Source organism: Solanum pennellii, chromosome 8 (genome assembly GCF_001406875.1).
Source record: "Solanum pennellii chromosome 8, SPENNV200".
Classification (NCBI taxonomy): domain Eukaryota; kingdom Viridiplantae; phylum Streptophyta; class Magnoliopsida; order Solanales; family Solanaceae; genus Solanum; species Solanum pennellii.
The window spans coordinates 62,476,392-62,496,310 of NC_028644.1; the positions used below are offsets into that span (position 1 = coordinate 62,476,392).

Consider the following 19,919-nt stretch of genomic DNA (forward strand, 5'->3'; position numbering starts at 1 on the left):
TATTTTTTAGAAAAAAATAATAAAAATTTAGATTAAAATTATTATTTTTTCATTTCCGTTAGAGGAAAAGGGTATATGTGAGTCATTTGTTTACAAGTAGGGGTATATATGAGCCACTTTTATAACGAGGGGTATATCAACTCTAAATGACAAAGTTGAGGGCTATATTAGACCCTTTTTCCATAAAATAATACAAACTAAGTGTGTTTTTTGCTCTCTAGCCTCTAAAATGACCGTTGAACATTTTTATCACATCCATATCTAAAACAAGGGATTTGAACTATTGTCATGTATTTGATCATGAATTCATAAACACTAATTAAGTATGTAAAACTTCCCTGCTAAGGTGAATATTATAACTTTAAACTTGTATTGTCAAGTACAATGGCTGATCCTGGATTCATAAACACTTGCAAAATAGGTAAAATTTCCCTATTATGGTAAATAATATAACTCTCAACTTATATTGTCAGGTACAATGATTTCTTGTCTGGATGATCTCGTCATTATACATACACTTGCAATGACAAAAATTGAGGGTAAAATTTGTCAGTTAATCAGTGGTTTACCTATTCCCAACTGACTAGTAGATCCAGTCTCAACAAGTCTGGAGATTTCTTGTGGCACTGGAATGTTAAGCTCAGAACATATCAAGTGTATTATTTTCGCGGTCACAGTTCCAAATGACATCTTATTGAGAGTTACTGCCATTGCAAACTTATGCTCAATGTTGCAAAGACCAGTGGATCCACCAATACCTGAATGCCCAAAGCCAATAAGTTCCTCATTTGTTGAGTAACTCCTTTTAAATCCAAGCCCAAACATCCCATTGGGATAGGTCAAGTTTTCATATTCTCCAACACCCATGAAAGCATCATGAACTTTTGGGTTATGGAAGAGTTTGATACTCCGGTTATCACTTGACGAATCATCAATACTGCATCTATTGTCGCTGGGAATCTGGATGTAAACATTACCTTTGTCATGATGTCCAGAACTAATCTGAGTGGATGAATTGCTACTTTGAGTCTGTCCAGGACCTTGATCATCTAAACCAGTTTTCTTTTGAGATTTTTGCTTCTTTACAGTCTGCTGAGAAGGGAACTTTGGAATGTGCGGGTGACTTCCTAAGGTTGGCATGGAAGAATGATGTGGTGGAGGAACTTTCCCACCCTCAGCAAGTGCAGCGTAGTAGCGGGCTAAGGCACGAGCTGAGCAATGGCCATTCGCAGCAGGTATAATAGCACGGCGAGCATAGAGTGAGTTAAATATTGCAGGTAAAGTAGTTGCAAGTTGAGCCATCTGCTGTGGCTGGAAGGTGGTTGGAAGATCTGAACGGTTGCCGACATTTGACAACTTGGTGAGATCACTCATATCTATTGTAAGTGTTGCAAGTCGCGATTCCACACCTGCAATAGGGAATTTTAGGTTTGTCTCTTACGTGGTAAAGGAACTGTTGAGCCTTTGAGGGGATTAAAAAACTTATACATCTTAAGAATAAGGAGATTATTAATACGGAAAGACCTCATTCCTTGTAAATATGGGAAAGGTTTAGAACCCATAGTTGTGAAATTAGAAATAGGAAAAACATTTTATTTTTTTGAGGATTACTTTCTTTTCCTTGTAACTTACTTACAAACACTACTTAAACCTCAACACGCTTGAAGGGAATAATCAAGAAACTCATTCCCATCATCTCTTCTTTTCTCATTCTTCACAGTATAGTTCCAAGTTCAAGATCTGGTGCACGTAGCTAATCAATTTTTGGTGTACCCGTGATATTCTTAGATATTCCTATTAATATAGATGGCTGTGAGTTATCTGTAGATGAGTGTGGGCTTTCTACTATTTATACACAACTTGCATACAGAGGCTTTTATCTTACAACCTTAAGAAAATATTAATTACCTCATCCAGAAAATGGAACTACTCTATTGACAGAGAAACTTGGGACTGAAAGAAACTAACTATAGATGACAAGGCGGAGGGAGAACCACATTAAGTCTAATACTCGATCATGCTAATCATGATTATTAGGGGTGCGTCTAAGACCTTCGCTCTGTTTGTTTACACAAAGATGAGTGCAATGGTTAAGCAGAATCAATTAGCTTACTCGTGGATGTGCATCACTCAAGGGAAACAAGGAAGACTCAGGCAGATGTGACAGTTGCCTGGAGATCTGCGGCTATAACATTTCCTTCTCCTGAAGGTCGCAGGTCAATGCACACAGCGAGTGGTTTCTCACAGTTCTGGTACCATGTGCAGACAAACGAGGAAGAAGCTGAAGGAATGCAAGATTAATGTCATACGTCTAAGTTCTTTCATATTCAATGTTATTATAACTGCTTTGTCTGACGCAGGATGGGGTTGGAAATTTTGAAAATTTAATGATCAGATTCAGATGCTGAACTTACGTGCAGCTGAAGGTGCGTAGTTGCTCAGTAACCACCTCAAGTCTTGAGGGGCAGCTTATTTCCTCATCAAAAAATAAGCTGTCGCCTCAAAGTTGTGTGGTTACTGGCCAGTTAACTGTGCACCATAAAGTACCCATAAGTTCAGCATGTTAACACCATCAATACTTCAACTGCAGCATATAAACATGGAAAATTATTTTAGACCTTTAGAATTTGATAAGGTGGCCGTGATAATGAAGAACATGGATAAAAGCAGTCTAAACTTTCATTCTTCAGAAGTATTAACAATGGGAAAAAGTACATCCCATGTAGTTAGATTAGTTATCAACTGCTGAGGAGCCTAGAAACTATGACATATTGTTTTCTAAAATGTCAATCAGCACATAGCTAAAGAGATTGAATAAGCAAAAAAGACTCAATTGACAGCAAAAAGCAGCAGGAGGAATAAGGAGGTTCCAAAAAGTAGACACTGATCATACCTGGAGGAATTCCAACATAGAGCTCGCCATCAATCTTTAAAGGGCGAACAAAAACTTCTTCTAGGAGTTCTTGAAATCGTCTTCCTGATGCTCTCTGTATTGAGATGACAATAGATAAATGCCTCAAAGCATGTCAAGATTTTAAAATATACTTGTAGATATATGTTTCTGTAGAGATGCTCCACTACAAAAATTCATTAATAAATTCAAAAGAGGAGCCACTAAGAGCTACTGTCAGGATCTTTCTGCAACAAACAAATCCCCACTCCTACCGTGAGTCCGTGACCATAAACATGGAGCATAGATGGAAATTTCCTTTCAACAATTATTAATTAAAATACTACAATAACATTTAAGCTTTGCATACTTCAGTCAATTCTTAGGGGTCATGACACAAATAATGAGCAAAACACTGCAGTCAAAATTTTTTCAGAAAAGATGAAATGCAACATTACCTCAATAATGCCTCCACATAACCAGCCAAAAGACAAATAATGGTACAGCTGCTCACGACCTGGTGCAGTTTCTGGAGAAGACATGGCAATTCGCTTCAAACATTCATCCCAATCGGTCATCAGAAAAGGGTCTTCTTGGTTTATATCACTCATGGCACTATGTAAGCCAGAGGTATGATTAAGAACATGATGAACCTGCCAAAATTAACATGCACCCAAATTGACCTAGTTGGGATATAAACAATAATAACAAGGACTAAGAAATTGATATTTTCAATTCATGGTGTTGCTTTCTGCAAGTAAATTTGAATACTTTCTAAAAAATAGAATCAAGCTAACAGTTACCAGTGTTAACTTTATCATATTTGTTTTCTTTGATCATCCACTCACTAAGAGGGGTCAGAAATAAGATTGTAGTAAAACAAAAATTTCTAAGGAGGTGGTCTATATCAGATCTATATATACCTTTATTTGGTCTTTTCCATTTGATCCAAATTCAGGCCATATATTTGCAATATTATCCTCAAGCTTCAGCTTTCTGTTAAGATTAAATGTTCTCATTGGTTAATTGCAAAAGCTGAAACTTTGTATCATAAATAAAGCTAGAGCACAAAATATGTCTCAGACATTGGTACCTCTTAAAACTTCAAAACAAGCAAGATACATTAGATGAAAGAATAGAATTACAAGACAGGTAAAGAAAAGATCAGAGGCATTATCAGATGAATCAAAGACATATCCACCTTGAAGCTCTTAAATTCTGAATCAGTATTTTTACATTGAAGTATAAGCAATACTAAGCAACGCGAGGTGCATACCATCTAAATTTTGATTTTACCAGGAACCTGGTTTCTAATGTAAGAGCATATCGATAAGTAAACTCCCAGTGATGTGCAAGTATGAAGAAATAACGACATGTCTCAATTGTAGGCAAATCTTAAAAAAGAATTAACTTTCTTGGTAAGTGAAAAAATAAAGAGGTAAAAAGAGCTTCGAGATATTTAATGGTCCTAGCAAGATCTTTCTAGGTCTGACCAATATTTGTCTCAAGCTATCTCATTAAAGAAAAATAAGTACATTAAGCGTAGAGCAGAGTGGTGTTGCTATTTCTGTATGGTTGCTTTTTCTGTATCAAATACTCCAACACTGGAATACATGAACAATTTACAATGGCTTAACAGTTAACAAGGAATAAATCATTTGGATGGTGCATAATCTTAAGATTCAGAAAATCCTAAATAAAGCTTGGGGTATGGCAAAAAAATACGGAGTACAGGAAAAAACTCTATCCACACCAAAGGGGCAAGATTATAGAGAACAAAAGCATAGAGATCAGTGGTAGAAACATTACATCCTGACTAATAGTATCAGAAGAAAACGAAAACTAACCGGTCACCATCTGAAAAAGTAATTAAATAATAGATAGCATTATGTATTAAGAAAATTTCATTATTTTTATTTTGTACCATAGCAGACTGATGCAGACATTATTGGATAAATATAGAAGACTCATTGTTTCATTGGTTTAAATGATTTAGAAACTTCTGTATTTCATATCCAGAGGACAGAAAATTAGGACATCCAGAGAAGATATTGAATTTATTAGCATAACATACCCATTATCAACCAGCCAGTGCACCAGTCCAGCACATATTCCCTTTGTTGCTGAAAAAACAGAGAATAAGCTATCGGGTTGGACTGGTCGAGGATCATATTTTCCAAGTACCCCAGCAGCAGTATCAATGATCACTTCTCCATCTTTGTAGGCACATACCTTAAAATACACAGCAAACAATGAGCAAGCTTGAATCAGTGAAACCCAGGAACAAATCGCCAAATTCATAGACCAACTTAATTGGGGAGACATTTCTATATTAGGACATTTGGCAGCAGTATGACTAATCCATGCAGCTAGGATCGTTAAATCACTTCATTAAAAGAAATGTGGAAAACAACATCCTATTCTAAGTTGATAAGTCCCAATATAATATCAGAAACCCAAATGAAACATTGAATAAGAACCTGAACTTCTATAAGAGTTGAGTACATATCCGGTTAATAGCACTACAGAGTTTGACAAAAAATTATCCATTCCTTCCTATTCACTTAAAGAACTCTCAGATCAATTCAACAGCTGCAATGACTAACTGATGTCCTTGTGAGAAATATATGAGAAAATATTATTGAATTGTGTATCTAAATTGTTACATTGAGCCCCTATTTATATACACTTCATTGGAACCCTTTTCCAACTAGGATTCCTATTCCTATTCTTATTCCTATTTCTATTCTAAGTAGGAAATACTTATTTCTATCGTAACACTTCTCTATCTAAAACATCCACATGGCTCACATAGACATTTCCAGTGCTTTTTTCACTCATCTCATCTCTCAGAATTGTAAGATGTCCAGTTGATATTCACAGTAGCTGATTGCTCAATCTTCTGTATTTATTTTGTGCTTTCTCTTTGTTTCAAGGTACATCTTACTTATACACCAACCCTAAACTGAAAAGGTACTCCATACTTTATACTAAATTTTATTCTCTTTGACTGAGTGTTCAATCAAAACTTATCTTGACTAAATACCCTTTACTTTTTTGCTGCGGCAAGAAATTGCATCCTACTGCACCAATAGTGTTGGCTGCCTCTGCAAGGAAGAGTTGTCTACAAAGCCATTGGAAAGGGGATCAAGGTGGCAGGATAATCAGACTGCAAAGACATAGCAATTACGAGTATGTACCTGGATTCCAAGTATTTTCTCAGCATTCCCAAGCTCAACCAAAAGTTGCCTTAGTTTGGCTTCAACATCAGAATGAATTGGGGTGTCATAGATCCATTGTGGATTCAAAGCTGGCTGTCTATTTAAGTTGCTGTACAAGTTGCCAAATACTTAATGAGCAACACATCCAGTGATATACGTAAAATAAGCACAAAACAAAACTAACCATTGGAGCACAGATTCAGCAAAAGGCCGCATGATATCTATATAGACTATGCGCACATTCATTGTTGCAGAAAGCCCTGTGAATCACCGACAACCACTGAGTCAGTTGTTCGCACTTAGATGATACAAAGAGGAGATAAAAGAGAACATTCATCACAAACCTCTAAGAAGATTAAGAACCCTCCCGAATATAACAATATCACTAGGAAAAGCATCAACCTGGAAAAAATTGTCAGCTGCTTCAGAATCATCTAAGTCAGAGATTAATAATTCAGTCACTAGTGATTGAAAAAAGTTAAAAGCTTACAGGATTAAAGCGTTTCACTTCCTTCTCATTGAGTTTCATCTTTTCTTGTATAACCTTGAAATTTTTTAACCTTTGCTCAGATAACATTTTCATACTTTCCTTCATCAAATTGAGAGATAAGTCAGACGAGGGAAATTGGATAGAAATAACCAACTAAAAAGAGAAAGCTTACAAGAGCTTCATTTGCAGGCGTGGAAGAACGGAAGAACACAGAAGTAACCTCCATAGCCTGTTCCGGTACGTCAAGGCGAAACTTGAGTCCCATCTCTGCAAATGCAGCCAAAAGTGCTACATGGTCCCCCTGCAAGAAGTGGTATCTCAATTTTTAAATGGCGAATTGGTGGAGAAACAATAACAAAATTTTGTTGATTATATTAAACAAAACCACAAATTTGTCATTGGAATAGGAGAGGCCAACAGGTCTTCAACAAGAAATTACAGCTAAGACTGAGAATAATAACAAGATGAGAAAACAGATATAGCTTGGATGATTTTATAATATATGCTTATCTTATAACTTTGTCCTGCAAGAGGGAAGATTATCAAACGGAAATACAACTAAGTAACGGGGCTCATTGATTGTTAGCTGAATTTTAGCACTATGTACAATATAAATCGAACTATGACACAGATAGAAAGGTTTTAAGCAATTATCCTTTTTCTGATACCAGAACATCAGCAAGGGTAGAGGAAATAGGAGGCCCAGCTGGAAATTAGAATGTTGAGTATTACTAAAAAGTTGAATGTCCACACTTGATAAAAGACTAAAGGTTAAGTGTTGATACACAGGTCTGATACACGAGTATATTGCATATCATGGCATATCAGAATAATACTTCTGAACCAGTTAACTGCTGTTAGGGCTTGCTCTGTTCCCCCATATGAAAAAAATAATTGTGGCATAAAAGTCTATGTTAGGAATAAAAGTCTCCATATTTTGTAGATGAGGCAGTATCCTCAGTAGATCTGATAGGATTTCATAGTTGGATCTGCTATCCTTTCTCTTTGTATTTATGGTTTTGGCACTATATATCCTAGTGCCTTTTTCTTTAATACTGAAGTTATCATTCTCAAAAAGTATTAATACAACATTTGGATAACAATTTTGTGTTCCATATTAACATAACTTGCATAACTTATATAGGAATCTGTGCATTACTCAATGCAGCATAAACTTTGGAATAAGAAAACGTTTACTAGACATGGATAGGAGCACCTACAATGATTTAAAAAGGTAACCTCACATAATGTGCATTATTTTCGTAAAAAAGAAATGAAAATCTAATAAAGTATGAAATCTTTATAATTTGTGCTTTGAAGTTCTTTAAACTAAAAAAACTTGTACATACATATACTGACTATTAAAGCTAATTCTTAACATTTGTACTGTTCTCTGCATATTAATTTCCATATTAGTTATGGCATAGTTTTTCTTAAATTATTCACATAACCATCATATATTACAGCCCTGCATAATTAGACCGTGAACCAAAAGACTCCCAAGTGAAACCTTCTATACCATGTTTCCATCACCAGATGTCTTAATTTAGAGTATCTTACATCTGTTGCATGAATCATGCAAGTTGAAGAGTTGGGCCATGGGCCCAGATCTCATTACAGGGTCCAAAAGGTAATTGCAATCTTCTTTATTCTGAAAATACCATTAGATTGGAAGATGTTCCTTCCCATTGCTACAATGTGCTGCCTTCTTGTTCAGCTGATGCTCCTCCTGCTGTTCCAATATTCATTTATTTTTCAACCTTAATGATAGAGGATTAGCTTGCCATTCTTTTGACTTCCGTCAATATCATCCACTAGGTACTCTTGAGGTCTTCCACTGAAAATTCGCTCACAATGTTAGAGGAATTCCCTCTTGAACACCTTTTCTTCAAATTTAAAGGAATTCGAGAAGTCCCCCTCATCATTCACTTGGAAGGCAAAGGTTCCTTGTGCATTCACGCATTTATGTGGTCCTTCTCAGTTCAGGCTTAACACTACCTACCTGATACAGTAGAAAAAACCTTACAATCTAGAAGTCCTCACTATCTTAGTATGTGACAGGAGAGCAAGGAGATTGCTTCTCGTTTTTATTCATGTTGTTCATCAACAACAGAGCTCTACAGTACTTAGTAGCTGCAGAAGACACTGTTGTTTCATTTTCACTACGTGAGTTTAGACATTACACTGGGGGATAGGATCTTTGTGCATTCACGCATTTACGTGGTCATTGTCGCTTCAGGCTTTACACTACTGACCTGATACAGTAGAAAAAACCTTACAATCTAGAAGTCCTCACTATCTTAGTATGTGATAAGAGAGCAAGGAGATTGCTTCTCGTTTTTTATTCATGTTGTTCATTTACAACAGAACTCTTAACAGTATTCAGTAACTGCAGAAGACACTGTTGTTTCATTTTCACTACGTGAGTTTAGACATTACACTGGGGGATTGGTAAATAAATTAAGGTTAAATTCTATGTGGAATTGATCTTCAGGCTTCCATTTGTTTACTAGGATAGAGTGTGTAGTCGGGATCACACCAAGATTGTTCATTCACTGTACCGCCTCCTATGAGCAGTTTGTATGTCCTATAAGTGGTGTAAAGCAATATTTTGCTGACCAAATCAAAGAATACACAATTTGCTGCCCCCCTATTTAAGGGCCTCCTAAATTCAGAACTTTTAATACTTGTATCAGGGCCCACACAACTCTAGAGTCTGTGTCTCAGCTACGATCTCAAAACCAATATGTGCCTTTCCCTATGAAAAGATGTCTTTTTTTGGTGCAAGTGGACAAGCCTATATGTGTGTGTTTCGTGTTCAAGGCATCCTTGCTAATATATGATCTAGATATGCATAAAATATGCTACATTGGTATGTGTGAGTATCAGTTCTTATTCTTCCCTGTGCCTGGTATCTTCGATAAAACTTTATTAGGTAATGATTCTCTTGACAATGGTTTAAATAATTTGCAAAAAGATCAACAAATATGACTTGGTCATGAAGTATGACAACAGTTGGCCAGATAGGACCTTGATGACATGCCTGCATCGATAAATTCATAAATTCATTGAATACATCATTACAGGTATATACAATCCTCATTGGATGTTAAAGGAACTGGAAAAACCTCGGCAGCTGCCAGAAACATCTTCGCAAGAGCTTGTTTCAAGGAGCTTGAAAGTAGCTTTGTGAGTCCAAAATCCAACAAAATTGGGCGATGTGGTGGTTCCTTGCTCACCAGAAAATTTCCTATTTTTGACAACCCAAGAGAATTTTCAACAGAGTGAAACATATTAAGAGTTGAAAACATGTTTTCAGTATAATTAGCAGGAAGAATGTTGTAGCTTTGGTAGAATCATAGTGAGGTACAAAAAAAGGTGTGTCTGGACAGGCAGCATATCAACAAAAACAGATCAGACATGTTAAACTAATTAATGAGATGACAGTGACTCATCCATAGTGAGCTAAAAGTGAATGGAGGTGTACCTGGATGAGGGTCTCCATTAAAAAATCCATCAACATAAATTTGGTGTGCATATGCACGTGTAATTTCTTCGACAAGTTTTTGCTTATCTACTCCCAAGGCTTGAAGTGATTCGGCATCATTCAAACGAACACCGTCCATATACTCAAGTACGAGCACCTTTTCAGTAGACTGCAATTTTAAGCAATCCAATATAAACATGTTATGGATGAATAAAAGCAACACTCGTCTGTTTTAAAGTATAATTGTATACGAAATTGCATTTTTAGTATAAGAGCTGTTTTCTGAAGTGTCCAGCTCAACTTTTGGAATTCTTGGATTCTCTAATGAAGTAATAAATCAAGGTGACTGCTCCCAGACTTCTGTAATTTATGCAAGTACCAGCTTGAAACCGTTATATCAATAAAACTACCTTACCTTATCATTGAAAATAATGTTATTGGAAAACAGAAGAATACATGGACAGAAGTAACGGATGAGAGATTCAAGTGATTGAAGCCTACAGCTTTGCCTATACCTTTCTGAAGTAATCCAAAAACTAATAGTAATAAATACCATAAACTAGCTTAGCATCTTTTTTGGGTGAAAAGGTAAGCAACCATTATATTAATAAATAAAGCAGCCTGGCTCTAGCCAAGAAGAAAAAGTAGATATTTACTTAAGCCAGAAAAATTATGAAACTATTTATATGCATTTCAAAAAGATGGATCTTTGGAAACAATTCCTCCGTGGAAATTTAACAACTGGCGAAATGAAATAGGAGGCAATCAGAAGCTTTTCTCATATAGCCCTAAACACAAAATCAAGCTGCAAATGCAAATGTAACAGAATTAAAGATGTATATTCAGTTAAAGGCTGAAACAAATGGAAGTGAATATACTGCAGAAGGCATTCACGTCAAGATCAGAATAGTATAAGCAGGTTACTAAGTTGATAAGAATATAAATGTTTGTGGTATGAAACTTTGGAAGTGGAATGGAAGGGGAAGTGGAGTCTCTTCAATAAATTCCTCCTCACGCCTAATTCTTCTACTTGTGGTCATTCTTCCACAGATTTTTAATTAACTTTTTACTTATTTTCCTTTCCGGACTAGATGGATTTGTCATTTAAACGTTGTTGTTCCTGCTCCCTCAGACCCTCACTGTGAAAGGAAAGCTTGTTCTAACAATTAAAGTATTTCAAACTGATTTTGTACTATTAAACTATCTGAATAATTCAAAGAGCAATTAAATAACTGATTTTTTTACTCTTAAACAAACTTTATACAGTATTTGCATAAACATTAACAAAATAGTATCAAATAAACTGTTATTTTATTATTAACTAAGTAAGAAAAAAACTATAAATCTTCATAAAAGACCCAGCAATGGCTGCAGTCAGCACCAAAGAAGATGCAGACACAACAGCAGAACCAAAAAGAAAATTAAAAAAGAAAACCTCCGGCTGTTAGATCACTGGTCAAGTGTCTATGTGTCCCACTTAAGATCATTTTTAGCAAGAACTTCTTTTGTCTAAAAATGTTTGTTCCTGTCTTTTTCTTCTGAAATTACACTTCTGAAAATAATAAATAAATTAAAACGATCACTATAGGGCTACATCGCTTTGCGTTTCTTTGACAGAAATGGTTGCTTCTTCAATCTCACACTGAAGCGCACCCTCACTTTGCTTCACTTCACCGCCTCAAGTGACAAAGCGCTTGTTTTTTGCAACACAGGATGCAATGATAACTACCTCACCAAGAACCTTTGCAAGATTCTTACAACTACTACATTTTGTTCCTAGACAAGTTGGTAAAATCGCTCCTAAATCATCCATATGAACCTTGGTGAAGTCGCTCTTACTGTTAAAAGAAAGATGTATTCTTCTAGAATAGATTTGATGTAACAACTCTCTACATGTTCCTATATATTACTACTTCCGCTCCCAAGTAGTTCTATCAATACCATCAAATCTATAAAGCATTCAAGTAGGAAAAATTACGAGAAACTACAGCTCCTAAAACGTCACAGAATAGTTGCTTAGATAACTTCTACATACTAGAGGAACATACTTGAATGACTTCAGGAATTAGTACATCCACATGATTAGCAGGCTTAGTATCATCACATCTTTTGTTACAATGGAGATTTCTTGAGACCTTTCGGGTGTTCTCTGCCAAAACCAGAAGAGAAAAGCTTAACAAACATGATACAAAAGAAAGCAGTGCTGAAACATTAAGTAAATCAATTTGACTTCTTAAGAGTACCAGCCTCATGATTGAAATCTAGTTCTTTAGGTGATTCGTTGCACCATTCATCTATCATGGGGTGGAAATTATATTGTGGTTCTGCCCATGCTATCCAATCTACTATTGACTTGGCATTTTTCAGGTCCTGAAAAAGAACTTGTGTAAATGAAACTATAATTTTTCAGTGCCTCTATATTCACAGCAAAAAAAAAAAATCTTTGGCTCTAGTATAAACAACCTCCAGTATAATTGCTTTTATGCCATCATGTTGAACTTTGACAACAACTTCCTGGCCATCACTCAAAGTTGCACGATGAACTTGAGCTATCTGTGGAAAGTAATGTTGAAAGTAATTAGGATAATTTAAGTCTCATGTAATGAACAAAGGAAAACTAAAAAGCTAATGTTAGGACCACCATTGTTTCTTATAGCTCACACCAACTTCCTCTATTATATCCCACATCTATGGGTACTTCTAATATAACTGAAAGAAATAACTATACATATTACTATCAAGGTAGGAAAGCAGTGGCTGAATTACTGCTAAACTGCCTAGTTAGAAATACTTGTTTCCACTCTGTGCCTAGCTTTTTAGTTCAGACACTTACTGAGGCAGTTGCCAGAGGAACTTTGTCAAAATACAAGAATAGATCATCCATGGTCTTCCCCAGCTCATTTTCTATGGTTTTGCATACCTGGGAAATACAATTCATTTAATTAGCAACATTTATCTGATTAATTTTAGATATTCATTTTATATATCTGACGAATATTAGATGTTCTTTCTAGCAGTCTGGTGAATATTTAGATTTTCACACTGCATAAACATGAGTTCAGCTTCTGCAGATGTCTTGTATGATTAGCAAATATATACAATATTCTATGAGCAAAGAAATCTAGATAATTTCCTGCTAAAGCAAATTTGGCATCCCAAGATTATGTCATAGAAATGACAATCTGAATGATATAGGAGATAAGTAGAGAAACAAATATTTAAAGGATAATGGGGCCACTAACATGTAAAGCCCTAATGCTTACTGCACACTAAGAGTTCCCTTAGGATCAAGCTAGATCTTTTTCTACTCAGCTACTTTTGACATGGTTCTGTCTAGCAAAGACAGTTCAAGAGCGATAATTGTCCCTAATAAGCGGATGACAACCTGGTGCTTTTCACTCCACTATGGCATACAGGTTTTTCCATATTTCTGCTTTCACAGAGCAAAGGAAGGTCATCTTCTTGTAATTGACGAATTGTCGTCTCCCATAATCATTTCCGGTTCCTCTTAAACTTTCACTTCCGATCAAACGTGGACGCTGGATAACAAGTGTCTAAGTGATTACAAAGAGATTAAAACCACATGGAGCAGTAGATTCTTTTCTCAGTAGGTTTCGGCTAGGGGGGAGGGGTTCTGAAGAAGAGGCTATATAGGAAAACAAAGGGATAATTATATCAAATGACCATTCAGTCAATTTGATTACCAAAAAAATGGCCAATTTCTTCTCCGCCTTCATTGTCGTCGCCAGTTTCTTCTTCCAGTTCTTCTTCTTCTTCTTCTTCCAGTTTTTTCCTTCAATTCTTCCAGTTCTTCCTTCTTCTTTATAAAAATTCGATGTACCGCAAACATGAATTGTTTCGAGCAAATTATACATCAAAAACTCAAAACATCGAGAGGATTTCATAATCTAAATTTTGGGATTGTTTAGAGGTGATTTTGAGTTGATTGATATTGAATAGTAGGTGTATACTTCATGTATACTCAGTGTATATTTCATGTATAGTAAAGCAATATTCAGTATTTTGAGTGTATCATAATGTATAGTCAGTGTATAACTTATGTACACGTAAGCTATATACAGCTATATTGTATAGTCAGTGTATACTTTCTATAACTTTTGGCAAGCTATATTGTATAGTCACTGAATATTTTCTTTTATTTTTGGTTATTTTTTTATGTAAATAAACTATGGCTATATTTGTTGTAAAAACTAATTACTTCATTGTATAGATTTGAAACTACCCTGAACACAAAATTGAGGTTTTCGGATAGGAAAGTGTCCTATGAAAATATGTTAAATCACTGAAAAGAGGAGGAATCATGTCTAAATACTAAAGCAAGATAATTATTTCCAAAATATACTTGCTATCCATGCAAAATCCCAGGCAACATAGAATAGATTTCCCTGTAGATGTTAGATTCTCCCACATACATCACAGATGCGCCAGAGTGTGAATCGTAAGTAAATGAATTCATGGGAGTTTTTAGCACGTCTTTTCACATCGAATTAACCTGAGTTGCTTCGATGATTAATAGCTAACATGGTCTTCTTGGTCATGTTATAAAAAGCCCAATCAAAATATCAGCTTTAAATATGATCAAACACAACCTCCACTCTTTTACAGTTCTGTCTCTCCTCTATCTCCTACCAATCGCACCCTCTCAGACACACAACAAACAGAACACATGAGTCAGGATGTGCAAACCACTTTTTTTTATGCAAAAGAATCTTAAGAGAACGTGATGTTTCTCAATTCTCAACGGCTCAATCACAAGAAGATATTCAGGTTATCATTCATATATTCCTCATATGAGAACATTTCATGAAACTGCACATCCATAAAGTAACTCAAATCTCAATGTACAAATTAAACTGGAGACCCGCCATCACTCCACCCCTCTTCCAAACCCCAACAGAAAAGAACCCCTCAAATAAAGTGCAAGGACAACAAATGAATGAAGGAGGAGTGCCTGAAAAGGAGGAAAGAAAACCTATAACTTTGACTCGTCAAATCCGAATCACGAGTTAAAGCTCAATGAATCATCAATGCAAATAAACTGAGAGAACTACAAAACTAACACCTCCATGTCGAATGCATAAGATACAAATAATCAATTTCAAGAGATAACAAATGGTTCTTGAAAATGTATTTTGTCTAGATGATAACAGTTCTAGCAAATGACTGAAATAAAGAATGCAATCACAAGCAATAGGATTGTTATTGCAAACAATCCATTGTTGAAAATCCTTTGATAAAGTTAACCAAAGTTACCTCTTTTAAAGAGCGGGGAGGAAGAGAGTCCTGTAATTGCTTCAAAAGGCGTGTATAAGCCTCTGGCAGTACATCAGCACGTGTGGATAGGTACTGTCCAAGTTTCACCCACAAACCTTCTAGATCTACTATTAAATTAAGAACACGCTTAGCATTGCGTTCATGAGCTTTCTCCCATAGAGAAGCTATCTTTAACTTGTTTGCCCATTTTTCTCGCTGCTGTAAAGCCTTCACATCACACAATAGTGTTCATAAGTTCTTCAGTCTGCTTAGTAAAAGTAAATAAGATGACAAAACCCAGTTTTTCATCTTTTAGCTTTCAGATGTGACATTAACATTAGTAACCTAGCAGTTACGCAACATAAATCATACCTTGTAATCAAAGTAAATGATAAGAGCTACAGCAAAAACTTTCACACGCCTCTTGTAGATGTTTCCCCATCCCATTGATTGTAGTCTGGTTGAGAAATGTATTTCTATCTAAGAAGTTAAGAATCTGCAAGAAGGGAGACTAAAGCAACTAAGAAAGTGTTATTTTGGAAAAAATATGAGTCCTATCATCCTGCTAAACCAGCATGAACAATGGCAGTTAAAGGATCCAAAAACAGTTATGAAGACTTCGCTTCCGAAATAATGACTCAATGGCAAGCTAACAGACTATAAACAGTTAGGAAGACTTTAATTCAGAAATACTTGCTCAATGGTAAACTAACAGAATAATGTTAGTCTTATGACTATCAATATAGTGTCAATAGTGGGAGGTACATCAAAATATAGCAAACCCTCCCAAACCAATCGAGAAAAGAAAAGGCAAGAAGAAACAAGTAACAGATTGGCATGCATAAAAGTAAAACGAATAATATCCTAAGAACAAAAACTTAGTTTACACATATTCTTTCCGATAGCTATTGACACACATACTTAAACCAGATGATACTCATACCTGTGGTATCATTTGGTAAAAGACCAATCCATAGTTAAGGAGCAATTGCAAGTAAATCTTTTCTTGCAGATATGAGAACGATCACGATGCAGGTACCCCCTCCATTTTCTTTCATACGACACTCTTTCCTTTTTAATCTTTTCCAAAGACTGGTTTTTCTATATTTATGAACTCCTTATCTTACCATTCTCATTTTTCCTTTAATGGCATGCTATTACAGAAAAATGGCATATAGATGTCACTAAATATTTAGGGTATTTTGGTGTGTAATGAATATTCAGCTCATGCCAAAAAAAGTTCTTTCTTATGTTCCATGTAAAGAAAACACGCTCGCGCACATGCACAAAACCTTATTGTTGCTTCTGTAGCCAGTGCTGTTAAAAGCTTGCTTTAACTGTTTAGGCCCTTAAGTTCACTGCTGCATATATTGATTGCTTCAATTCGCCTAAGCTGCACTTTAGTGCAAGCAACAAGACATTGAGGTGAGAGCCTCATTGACCACAGGCTCTACGCTAGAAATCGCAACAACAATCATTAAATACAGTTCAATGTGTGAATAGGACGCACGTCACAAGCTCGAATCATACCACTGAAAAGTAACCTAATATTTAAGTGAGAAAAGGGTACATGGACACACCCATACTCCTCCGAGTTTCTAACCTGTGGACCAACTAGGGTTGGTCTGCTAAGGAATTATTTGGTAATCAAAAGAAGATCAACATTGCTGGAAAATTAATACTATATCAATAGTTAAGAAAACATCTTGAATAAATATGCCAATGAGTAGGAACAAAATTTAGGAGAATAAAAACCGAAAAGTGGGTCTTGGCATTAAAAACATAAATTTGAACAGTTTTCAAAATTAAGTGACTGCTTTTGCTTCATTTCTTTCATTCCACTGCTTTTAGTTCTCTCCTTATTTGTGCCTTTATCAATTAAACTAGTGTTTTAGTTGTATCTTCATCTCAGAACCCCAACAGACACTCCACACTGACAACACTTTTTTCATAATAGCAAATATTTTGATTAACATATATTTTGGAAAAAGACCCTGCATATATAGAGTAAACAAGAAAGAAATACACCTATAAGTGGGCATATCCTTTACAGAAACCATCCAATCATCAATACCTATTGGGAAAATATCAGCATATTATATGTACTATGTACTCCAAAACTATACAAAGAATGAAGATTGTCCAATAACATCTATACAGTTACAAGAGTTACCAGTTCCTTCAAATATCTTCCATTTATCTCTTTCCACATTGTTCACATGAGCGGCAAAGGAATGACCTCACCTGACTTTATTTTTTTCTTCTTTTTTTCCTTTCTTCTTGATAAAGGGCTTTCATATCTATGCCTTTTCCTGCCACAGCATTAGCCTATGTAAAAACTATACTACCTTTTGAGTGATATGATTCATTTCCCTCTAATTCTCTACTTTAATTATGGCAATCACTTAAGTAAAGGTCATTATAAGCACCTCGAAGTCTGTAATGAAGTCCCATTGTAACTTGAGAAAGGAGAGTTTACATGCTCTTAGCCTCATTCAAGGTAAAATGCCGCTGAAAAATGGAGAACGTATGTGAATGATATCTTCGATTAAGCTAAGCATGACACCACAACTGAAATTACAATAGTAACTTTCTAATTCTCTGTATTTTCTATTAGTGTTGCATCAAATATTCTTTTAGTTCCCCCCTTGAACTACAGCCTATGAACTAATAATTGTAGAACTCAAAATGAACAATTGATGTCCCCATCTGTCCAAACCTAGGTTGATAGAGTTACCCATTACCTATGTTGGGAAAAGTAGCAAGAAACGTGGAATGCATGCAAGCTGACCCAGACACCACAATTATCAATAAAAATGAAGAATTTCCGCATGCAAGTTCTCCTAAATCAGAAAATTTTAGGTACAAAGTTCTCAAACGCTAAGTTAACATTACAAGTTTTGTCCTTTGCTTCCAAACAACAAGAAAAGCATAAAGGAATACTACAACACGTCAAATCCTCTAGTTAAAATAACAAATTACTTAACAAAACAACCAAATTTCACTATAAACATCAATAACAACCAACGAAAACATGAAAAAGTATAACAAAATCCAACCTTTCCAGAGAATTCCAGATTATAAATGAACTTGCATTTATAAAAAAATTTAGCAAAACATTTCCTTTACTCTTTCTACTCCATACAATCAACAACAGTACTACATAAACAGATTAATTTAATCAAACACCAATTACCCATAAAATTAACCACCACAAACACAAAAAAATTAAAAAAAAAACACCTGAGAAATGAATAATCCAAATCATCAAAAAAAACTCAATTTTCATATAATATGAACACTAATATTGAATTTTGCAATGAAAACCTGGTTAGATTGAAAGAGATTCTGCAAAATTTGGGGAAAATTAAGCGGAATTTGAAGAGGAAGAGACGGAAATCGACGTCGTTTACGAAGAAAAAATCTATAGATGCCTCTAAATAGGCTTCACATTCGGTTAACGCTATTTGCCTCTCACCAGCTTCCGACACTGATATTTCTATTAATAATAAATAAAAAATTAAATTTTGTAGTAATTTTCAAAGCATATAATAACTGTTTTTTTCTTACAAAAAAAATAATAAAATATGACTTCACATTTGAATAATAGCACGTTTATTTGACAAAAAAAAAAGTACTCTTTTTTTATTTGGTCCACTATTAGAAATATCTCAAAAAAAATCACTCTTAAGAAATTAGAGAAAAAGAAGAAGTATTGATAACAATTTTAAATTTAGCACAAATTATTAGTTTATTTATAAACTGTTGATTGCTTTAAGTATATTTATTTACTCAACTAACTAAATTTGGATATATTTCTGATTTGTCACGTTATATAATAACTGGTTTTAAACTGTTATATGAGCATAAAGTTCTTAATAAAAAGTTGAGAGAAGTGTTGGATACACTGCTAAACTTAGCGATAATTTAGGAGTGTATTTCGTTCATGTAACAAGATCGGGAGTATATGTAAGTTCATTAGTCAAATAAAAGAATGTTTTTAAGGTTGTCAGTAATTTTGAAAATTAATATTTTACACCAAATTTAAAAATATTTTTGACTTCTCTCAATTTTTAAAATAAAATAGTTTTAAAAATAAATTAAATTTACCATTAGTATAAAATTGGTATGATAAAATTAATTAAATCTTTATGTCATAGATCGAACCCTCCAAATAAAATAACATTTAAAAAAGACATATATTTTACTACCGACATACACAAATTAAAATGGATCTTTATTAATTCTTTTGAATAGCTATCATGTGTTTTTTTGTTTGGATCTGAAATATATTATATGCAAAAAGTGTAAAGTATAATGCAAAAGGACCATAAAAATTTGTCAAAGCTGAAAAATCATCTGATGTTTATCAATTTCAATTAAAAAAACTATTAATGATTGAAAAGTATTATGTGGAATAATAATCACAAAAGATTCAACTTAGCAAATTAGTTAAATTGTAACTCAAATAAGGATTTTATTATACAATTAATATAATATTAATATTTTCTTTATGAGAGTCATTATTTATTTCTTTTTTTCACAAAAAACTAAACG

General features: G+C 34.7%; 1 protein-coding gene across 6 annotated transcripts; it reads right to left on the minus strand.

Moving 5' to 3' along the window:
- Nucleotides 1-319: 319 nt before the first annotated feature.
- LOC107028632 lies at nucleotides 320-18,860 on the minus strand. 6 transcript variants are annotated; one of them, XM_015229775.2, is made up of 21 exons: nucleotides 18,690-18,860; nucleotides 17,792-17,873; nucleotides 17,536-17,674; nucleotides 15,735-15,858; nucleotides 15,363-15,590; nucleotides 12,922-13,008; nucleotides 12,552-12,641; nucleotides 12,332-12,458; nucleotides 12,137-12,237; nucleotides 10,089-10,257; nucleotides 9,730-9,851; nucleotides 6,774-6,902; nucleotides 6,602-6,700; nucleotides 6,456-6,513; nucleotides 6,296-6,371; nucleotides 6,091-6,220; nucleotides 4,965-5,122; nucleotides 3,814-3,886; nucleotides 3,349-3,543; nucleotides 2,894-2,987; nucleotides 320-1,409 (listed from the first exon to the last, which is right to left on the minus strand). In XM_015229775.2, the coding sequence occupies exons 4-21, from the start codon at nucleotides 15,807-15,809 to the stop codon at nucleotides 550-552; spliced, it is 2,871 nt and encodes a 956-aa protein (XP_015085261.1). In that variant the 5' UTR covers nucleotides 15,810-15,858; nucleotides 17,536-17,674; nucleotides 17,792-17,873; nucleotides 18,690-18,860; the 3' UTR covers nucleotides 320-549. The 6 variants fall into 6 exon arrangements, with proteins under 6 accessions (XP_015085261.1, XP_015085260.1, XP_015085262.1 ...); XM_015229774.2 differs by lacking the exons at nucleotides 17,536-17,674; nucleotides 17,792-17,873; XM_015229776.2 differs by lacking the exons at nucleotides 17,536-17,674; nucleotides 17,792-17,873 and having other exon boundaries at nucleotides 15,735-15,873.
- Between the last annotated feature and the right edge of the window lie 1,059 nt (nucleotides 18,861-19,919).